At 44.5% G+C, this 9,375-nt stretch overlaps 1 protein-coding gene across 3 annotated transcripts; it reads right to left on the bottom strand.

Moving 5' to 3' along the window:
* Window positions 1-354: 354 nt before the first annotated feature.
* On the bottom strand, window positions 355-5,255 carry LOC115572496 (zinc finger protein 616-like). 3 transcript variants are annotated; one of them, XR_003982089.1, is made up of 5 exons: window positions 4,735-5,253; window positions 3,561-3,658; window positions 3,382-3,469; window positions 1,606-2,588; window positions 355-1,570 (listed from the first exon to the last, which is right to left on the bottom strand). XR_003982089.1 is itself a non-coding variant. In XM_030402638.1 (4 exons), exons 1-4 carry the CDS (start codon window positions 5,045-5,047, stop codon window positions 1,675-1,677), a joined length of 1,410 nt encoding a protein of 469 aa, XP_030258498.1. In that variant the 5' UTR covers window positions 5,048-5,255; the 3' UTR covers window positions 355-1,674. The 3 variants fall into 3 exon arrangements, 2 of the variants coding, with proteins under 2 accessions (XP_030258498.1, XP_030258497.1); XM_030402638.1 differs by having other exon boundaries at window positions 355-2,585; window positions 4,735-5,255; XM_030402637.1 differs by having other exon boundaries at window positions 355-2,588; window positions 4,735-5,252.
* Window positions 5,256-9,375: the final 4,120 nt, after the last annotated feature.

Genomic DNA, 9,375 nt, shown 5'->3' with positions numbered 1-9,375 from the left:
GTTCTCCGTGTTGATCACTGAGTGTTAATCAATAGTGTGGGAGGCGATCAGCTCCTCGTGTCGGCCTGTCGACGGCTCCGTGCTTTAAGATTTGATTTTAACAGAACTTTAAGTTTCGTCAGATATTTTCAAACTCCAGTGGAAATGTTTTCTTTCGTCTGACGTTTATGAATGTTTATCATCCATTAAAACATGTTATAAAGACGACCTGCGTCTGTTTTCCTTCAGAACAACTGAAAATCAGTTTACAGGTGCGGCTGACTGACGACGGAACAAACTCCAGACTCAGCGAGAGGCTGTTTGTCGGATGACGTTTTTGACCTCCTTGTGTTCAAGTTTTAATTGGATCTGACATGAGTTTTCCTTCTTTTATTACAAAATGACACGATGATCATAAAAACAGTATCATAAAATAGAAACCCGACAGTTAAAGACAGAAACAGGACACATGCAGACTTTTCTCCAAACATGATGAAGCAGCAAAATAAGACGTGTAGTGTATTTTCATTGTTTAGCTTATGACGGAGGGTGATTAATGCTCAGCTGCTTCACTGTCGGGTGACGTTCTGTTCTGAGATCGTCTGACGGCCGGCAGGTTTATCACCAGCTCCAGACTCCGCCCACAGGTGGAGACAGCAGGAAGTGATCAGTGAATTCACCTGCAGACGCTGCTGACGAGGTGAGTGAATCTTCTCTTCACTCATCTGCAAACATTTTGAGTTTTTCCAGCTGCCTGATCACAGAGCGTGACTTCAAACATTAACAAACGTCTAAAACATGTTCCCGTCGTCTTTAGAGTGAGTGAGCTGGACGCTACAGAAGTCTCCCACTCGGATCAGAGTGATGACTTCATGTGGAAAACTGCATGAGCGAAGAGGAAGTAGTGAAAGACTTAACAGGATTACATCATCGACAGAACAACAAATGATGCAGAGAGTTAAAGAAATGAAACAGTGCGTCTGTGTGGCAGTTCTGAACTGTTTAGACTAACTTTTAAACCACTCATCCACAATCATGTAGAGTTTCAGGTGTCACACACTTGTTTGGACGTTTGTGGTTCATGTTCGATGGACGAGATGTTTCTCTGAAGTCACCTTTCTATTAACGGATCAGTGAATTAAATAATATTACAACTGTGTTTCACTGTAAAACGGATGGAAGAGGATGGAAATACAATAAATGGCTGTTACAGTCACATGGAGATAAAAGAAAAATAGTAACCAAGTACATTTTTTTATAAATAATAAAAAAAAACTAAACTTTCACAGGAAAAAAACGAACAGAAAAACACCAAGCTTAGCCTGACATTTTTGAATAATTCTGGTAATTTCATCCATTTTCAATCAAAACAGGTGTAAAAAACTGGACTTTAAACGAGCTGCACTGAAACTTCCGCTTCTCCTGAATCAGGATGATTTATGACACGAGACTCCAATGACCAATGAAAATAAATAAATACAGTCGGGCGCCTCAAAAGCTGTTCAAGGTCTCACTTTTTTTCCAGTCATATTTAGGTGGCTGGTGTCTGTGGGTGATGTTGAGCCTTGGCGGAGGTATGCGCTCTACTGCGCGCTGATCTAGTTGCGACATGAGGAGAATGAGGCGGCCGGGCTTCAGTCCACCTGGATCCTGTGGGTTTGACCTCTGACCTCTGCTGACTTCAGTCTCACCGCGTCACTGAACCGTCGGAGCGAAGCGCTTCTCTCCTGCGTGAACGGTGACGTGGCGGCGCAGGTGGCTGCCGGAGATGAAGGTCTTGCCGCAGTACGAACACCTGAACTGTTTGCAGTCCGTGTGCACCGTCATGTGCACCTTCAGGGATCCCGACTGGGCGAAGCGTTTCCCGCAGTGCACGCAGCTGTAGCGCTTCTCTCCGGTGTGCACGCTCTGGTGGCGCTTCAGGTTGCTGGAGTCAGAGAAGCGTTTGCCACAGAGTTCGCAGACGAAGGGCTTCTCGCCCGTGTGGACCCTCATGTGGGTCTTCAGGTTCTTCAGGCAGGCCAGAGTTTTACCACAAAAGTTACAGGCGAACGTCCTCCCCCCGCCGTCCCCCCGGCTGAGACCGGATGCCTTGTTGACACCACCCTGATGCCTCCACCTGTCCCTTCTGATGAACGCGTTCTGTCTCTCCGGCACCACCTTCCTCACCGGAGGCTGCTGCGGCAGGTCTGCAGATAACGGCGCCCTCTGCTGGTGGTTCTGGAAGCCTGCAGGCTGCTGGCGCTCTGCTGCAGACTGAGTCACCTCTCTGACGGTGAAAGTGAAGCTGCTGTCGGAGTCGGACGCAGCTGGAACGCTCCCGCCAGCGTTCAGCACGTACGAGCAGCCGGGATCCTCACTCAAAGGATTCTGGGTAGTGAGGGAGCCGTGTTGAAGCGGCGGCTCGTACATCAGACAGTCGTAACTGCTGCTCTCTGACCTCAGGCCAGCGGTCAGTGTTTTCTGTACGGACATGGAGGTGGAGCTGACTTCCTCGCTCATCCATGACGGAGTCGAACTACCACCTTCGCCTGCTGCTTCCTGTTTGGTCACTGGGGGCGGAGCTTCTGTCCCCGTCGTCTGTCCGATGTCAACATGATGAAACTCTTCTGGAGGGAAAGAAAAGCAGAATATCAAAAAGGAAATCTGACTTCTAACATTAGAAGGCTCCAGATTGTTAATTAGTCCTCTGATCTCTTTTCTCCCGATCAACAGTCCAAACCCAACAGATACACAATCAGAGTCTAACTTTATCAATACAACACGAGTCAGACATCTGTTTTAATCACTTACAGCAAAAAGTAGTCGGCACCGTCACGGTTGTGAAGTCCCGACATAGCTCCGACCAAAAACTCAGAAATGGCTTTTTTAAGGACAGATATCGATTATTAGAAATCGAGGAGAGCGATTATTGATTCGGACCCGATATTCATAAGGTAAAGTAAAAATAAAACTGTGTCAAAATTTAGAAGAACCAGTAATGAAATAAATCTAACTACAATTTACTCAATGACTGTTCTTGAGTACATCGAATCAACTCCAGGTGATGAACAAGATTTAAAAGAAGACTAAATAACAAATAGAAAATGAACGGATTAAAGAAGCTGGAACCTGTTAAGTTTTTGGATATTTTGCTTTAAAAATGAATGATTAATCTGTTTAGTTGTTCTGCTGACAGCTTTATCAACTTATGATTAAAGCTCTAGTTTGGACCGAGCCTGACTCCAGCATGGATCCAGTCTTGGATATAAAGAAACTAATGGACGCATACAGAAGTCCAGATGTTGTCCACCGGGTCTCTTACAGACCTCGGACTGTCCAGAGTTCAGTAAACCTGCTGTAGTCCATCATCCTGTTTAAAACGACTGTATGTGCTGTGTTTATGTAGGAAACTGTACTCACTGTCCCCCTCAGACTGAGACCAGGACTCGTCTTCGTCCTCCACTTTGATCACTGCACTCGTCGGTGTGACCGGCTCACCTGCAGCCGGCTGCGATCAGAGACAGACAGAGTGACACATGAGGCAGGAGGTGAGGTAGTCTGCAGCGCTAACATCCAGCCAACAGTCCTCCTCTACTCACCGTCCCCCGCGGGCCGTCTTTCACAGAGTCTGAGGACGGATCAGCGTCTCCACGTAGCAGCGTCTCCTGGTTGGACACTCTGGACTGCACCGCCTCGCCTGCAGGAGACAAATCATCATTTAATTATCTGGATCGTCTGTGTTGTGGAATTTCAGCTCGTTTGACCGTTCAGGAGACATGAAGACGACTCAGAGACACCGATGGCTTACGTTGAGATAGTTTATAGAACAAGATCATGGAGGAGCAACGTAACACCACGTCTGTCTGTGCAGAGTGCTGCCATGATCATCCTAACAAGTCTTCCCAAGTGTCCAAATGATATCTTACAGCTTCAGGAGGACGTGCTTCTATACATGTTTATCTGTTTAATAACACAGCAAGGAGGTGATGCCGAGTAACAGACTAACAGGTAAAGTAGGTCAGAGACACTTAGTCTGGAAACACAGACAGACCGAACGCCTCCTTATGAGGTTTACGCTAACGGCTTAGTCTTGGCTCGGTTCGTCAGACATCTGTTCTGTAGTTCTGTATCTAGGTTGCAGAGACTATGAGAAGTCATTATCCAGACTTTAACATCTGTACAAGACACAGACGACCTCCTATAGACTGGAGACAGAGTGACCACAGTGTGCAGCGAGGCAGAAAACAGCTGTGATCACGTGAACATCTGAAAAATGTATCAACAATCGAAAAAGTAGCGTTGATGTCAATGTTAAACCAGCATTCAGCAAAAAGCAACCATTACAGTCAGTGACATATTTTAATTATCAGTAGCAGAGTAATAGAATATTTCAGTTATATCAGGATGTCTTGTGATGTCACTATAGGCTACATTATAGAAGCTCTGCTGTGATTCATTCACAATTAAAAATACTTATTCCTGTCATCACATATCAGACTGCTCATCACTGGGACCAAACACACTAATTAATAAAAAAAAAAAATTGTTGAAATATTACATAAATTTTGTTGAAAAGTAACTGAAAAGTACTTAAAAAAGAAGGTAACTAGTAATATCTTGCATTGAGGACATTATAAGTGAACTTGTAAATAGAGTTTTTCGGGGACCCCCCTGTGAGGACTCTGTCTCCGGCCACGTCATTCACTACCAGGTGAAGACCAGGAGGACATGGACCGGTACCAGAACCCCCTCTGTCGGTCCCGACCCTGTTACCTCGCGGCGCTGCGCTCCTCCTCGGCTCGTTGCCAGGGTGATGGGCGGGCGGCAGAGCTCGAACGCGGCCGAGTAGCAGCGAGGTGCCGCTCGCGGTGGCCGCGGCTCGCAGCGCGCTGGTCCGGGCGGCTCGCAGCTCCATGAGCCGCAGTTTCCTCCGCAGAACCTCGTTCTCTTTGCGGCTCCGTGAGATCTCCAGCTGCAGCACCGAGTAGCCGCTGTCCACCAGCTCGCAGATCTCCGCCACCGCCGTGTTTGCCAGCACCTCCATGATGGAGGCGAGCTGCGCGTGGAAGGCGGCGGCCGGGGACATGTTTCCACTTCAGCGCGTTTAAAACGGAACAAGTCGGGTCACTGGGTCCGGACGGAACCGGACAGGAGGCCCGCTGAGCTCTCTCCGATGATTCAGACCTGGATGTGGATCCACTCTGGATGTAAACAGTCCCGAGGCAAACCAGGAAGTGATGCATGAATCAAAGACACGGCAGAAAACCCCGAATGCGCATGCGCAAAGTATCAGTTTACATTATTTTCTGCATTTAATTATATGAGCAGCATGTAGTTTAGTAAGTTTTTGTTTGTTGTTTTGTTCTACAACATTAATGAGGTAATAAATCAAACTCTTCTCCTTCAGATCAGATCCCAGAACAGCTGCGGTCCAGCCCGCCGTGTTCAGATCTCACGCACCTTTTTTCAGTGCGCGAATACACAAATATTTACGTTAATCGTACAGAACCCGCTCTGACTGTGGGTCAGACTGCAGTCTCACAATCAGAACCATGAAACATACGAGACTTTTACAGTCATTATTCCCGGTAATAAACTGAAGGTATACTTCCGGATTTCAAAGTAAAGGACGACAAAAAAATAAACAACAAACATTGTTTCCATAAGTTGTCCGAGATTCATATACTGCTGAACTTAGTACTTCTTCGACTACCTGCATTAATAATACAAAGTACTTTTACTGAGTACTTTTCGAGTAATACTTTAAATACCTTAAATAATGATATTCAATTCAATTTTCAATTCAATCTTTATTAGGGACACATCTCATGAGAGGTCCATAGCACAATAAAAATACATTAAATAGAATAAAATACTTATACGCACATACATGTACATACATATCCCCCCTCCTGCACACAAACACACACACATACACATACACACATCATATATTTACATACAGGCTTGAACGCCAGTGGTTCCACATTCTAGACGAGAACCTGGTAGAGCTCAGTTCAGAGCTAATTAAGGCTAAAATAATACAATTTACAGAGTCAGATACCCTACACATATCTATATATAAGATTCCTTATTACAGCAGAGCAAGTGGGTACACCAACATTAGCAAACATTTGGCTAGCACTGCAGCTTCTAGGAGCTTTTAACAGCAACCTCATACTGTCATTGTAGGCCACTGTAAGTCTCCGCATGCTGCCTTTTTTATAGCACCGCCACAGGTGGGCAGTGTATAAAGGGGTACAAAAAGCTTTAAACAGGGAGGTCTTCACAGGCACTGAACACATACTGAATTTACGTGCCAACGTGTTTGCTTGTGCATACAGCTTTCGGCATTGTCTGTAAATGTCCTTGTCATCTGATAGATCATCGGTTATGTAATGGCCTAAATATTTTGCCTCATTACACACTTTAAGGGCAATGTCAGACAGGAAGAAGTCAGGAAATACTAATTTTCTGTCTTCTCTGCTTCTGACAATCATAATATTACTCTTTTTTACATTATATTTGATGTCAAAATCTATCCCATATTGTGAGCATATCCTCAATAGCTGTTGAAGACCAGCACTATATGGACATAGAATCACTAAATCATCTGCATACATAAGGTGGTTAATGAGAGTTACCAACTAAGCACCCTGTTCCACATTCATTTAACTGCAGTGATAGATCATCCATATATACATTGAAAACTTTGTAATTTAGTTTATTTTAAACTAATAAAATAATTTATAAATGCCAATATTTATTGTACAACTATGGAAGCAAATTTGTACCATAATTCACATTAAAATGCATTTACAGAATTGCTTTTTCATTTTCAGAATGGAGCTGCATTTTTTGACTCATAAATAAAATGAGTAATAAATCATCCAAATTGCATTTTCATTTTCTTCTTCAAAACTGCTCATTTTGTTATACAAAGAAAACTGCTTTTTCGTTTTGAAGCCCTCCCCCCGCAAAAAAAGGTTCAAAAATCAATTTGAATTCGCAATCCCAAGCGGCGCAGGGGAGTGACGTCAGCGGCCTCTCTTCTTCTTCAGCCCCCAGTCTGACCGACCGTGCTACGCATCTACGTTAGGGGGCGGCGGTGTGCTTATTCGACACTGGAGCAAGAGAAGGGACAAGAGGAGAGTGTGAAGGCTGTGTTGGTAGCATAGACTGTGGTACATGTTTTCAGAAACAGCGGGGAAATCACCACCATGTCCACTTCTGTACTGCGGTCAAGCCAGCCATGGTTCGCGTTTGCTTGGTTAAATCAGCCGCACATTTTTTTTTTTCCAGTGCGCAAATGCTCTAACATTTACGGTGATTGTAATGAAGCCGCTCTGAAGAGCTGCTGGCAGTGACTGTGGTCAGACTGCGGTCTCACAGTCAGACCCATGAAACACACACGGTACTTTACAGTCAGTATTCCCGGTAATAAACTGAAGGTATCAGCGCTGGACCGTACGTCGACGTCGCCCCATATTGGATGTGGCAGCTCAGCCCCGTGAACTAATACAAGTCAATGGAGTGAACTTTGTAAAGCTTCTTCTACAAAGTGCTATAAGCTAATGTCTCTCTCTCTCCCACACCCACGCACCTGCAGCGGGTCACAAAATCACCGGCCACTTTATAGCCTGGAGCCTCGCGCCGCCCCGTTGCCAGATGATTTCGTGTACTACACGCGGTATTTGGCTCAGTCATAGTTTTGCCTAGACTAAAGCTTTTGTGCATTAACTTCTACCAGTGTTTCCCCCCTAACTCTGCTTTACTCTGCCTCCAACGACCTCCCGTGCCGCGACCGAGCCGAGACCCCGCTCCAGCTCCCAGCACCTCTGCGCGCTCCACCCGCCCGGCGCGCCTCCGAGTGCCGACAGGACTGCCAGCTCTCCGGCGCCCCGGAGCGTGGCTTCCCCGTGCACACCCCCTCCTACTCTGACTTTATCCGTGTTACAATAAACACTCCATGCATCCAGCTACAGCCTCCTGTCCGCTTCTGGGTCTCACCTGTGCTGAAGACACCTAACATTAACAGATCAAAACAGAGTAAACGGCAGCTATCCGACATCAGATCCACGCTCCTGCCTGCCCCAGCCAGCCCCCACACACCGGCCTGTCGCCTGCGCAGCCGCGCGGGAGGGGACAGGAGAGACCCCGGCGCTGCTGCAGAGGAGCCGTGGACTGCGATGACTCTGAGCAGCATGTGAATTAAAATGTAATCTATTTCTCGCCTTTCCCCCGAAGATCTGAATAAGTCGCTAAATTTGTCGCTAGTCGCTTTTTCGAAATAATGTCACTTAGGTCTGAAAAGTCGCTAAGTCTAGCTTCAAAACGAAAAAGCAGTTTTCTTTGTCTTTGTGTAACAAAATGAGCAGTCTTGAAGAAGAAAATGAAAATGCAATCTGGAGTGATTTATTATTAATTTTATTTATGAGTCAAAAAATGCAGCTCTGACTTTGAAATGAAAAAGCATTTCGGCTAATGCATTTTAATTTTCAAATTTGACATTTCAAATTGAATTTTGGTACCTATTTGCTGGGCTATCTTTTGAATATTAAATCTTAAATGTGCTTTTCTTTATCATTTGAATTAAGTTACATAATGAGCAGTCTTGAAGAAGAAAATGAAAATGCAATTTGGATGATTTATTACTATTTTATTTACGAGTCAAAAAATGCAGCTCCATTCTGAAAATGAAAAAGCATTTCTGTAAATGCATTTTAATTTGAATTATGGTACAAATTTGCTTCCATATACAATTAATTAAATGCTTGATTACTATTTTGCGAGACATTTGTGGTCCATCTGTGTGAGAGAGAGGGGCAAAATGGCCGACAGCCATTGACATTAGACTGACTCAGTCATTAAAGTGAAACTCTCGCCATAATGCAACCTCGTTTTTTTTGTGAATATATATGAGTCAAACCTTCATGTAAAAGCATAATTAAGATGAAAGAGGCACTTTTAAGATTTACCGTATTTTCGTTTTCGTGTCAAACTCATTTTCAATGGGAGTGCTACGGGCACTTTAGAGATAGCATCAAAATCTCTCTGTTTAAAACAGTAAGAAGTCTCGACACAACATGAAACTTTGCTGGTAGTATCACCAGGGTCTCTACACATGAACACCAGCATTGAGAACATTGTTTGTGTACACACAGTTTTCATGTTGTGTCGAGCCTTCTTACTGTTTTAAACAGAGAGATTTTGATGCTATCGTAAAAGTGCCCGTAGCACTCCCATTGAAAATGAGTTTGACCCGAAAACGAAAATACAGTAAATCTTAAAAGTGCCTCTTTTGTCGTTATTATGCTTTTACACGAATGTTTGACTCGTATACATTCACAAAAAAAGCCTAGGTCGCATTTTGGCAAGAGTTTCACTTTAACTACAAAATAAAGATGGAAACAT

The sequence above is a fragment of the Sparus aurata genome, chromosome 21 (genome assembly GCF_900880675.1).
Source record: "Sparus aurata chromosome 21, fSpaAur1.1, whole genome shotgun sequence".
Classification (NCBI taxonomy): Eukaryota; Metazoa; Chordata; class Actinopteri; order Spariformes; family Sparidae; genus Sparus; species Sparus aurata.
Note: the sequence above shows the minus strand (reverse complement) of the source record. Positions and strands in the feature narration are given on the sequence as shown.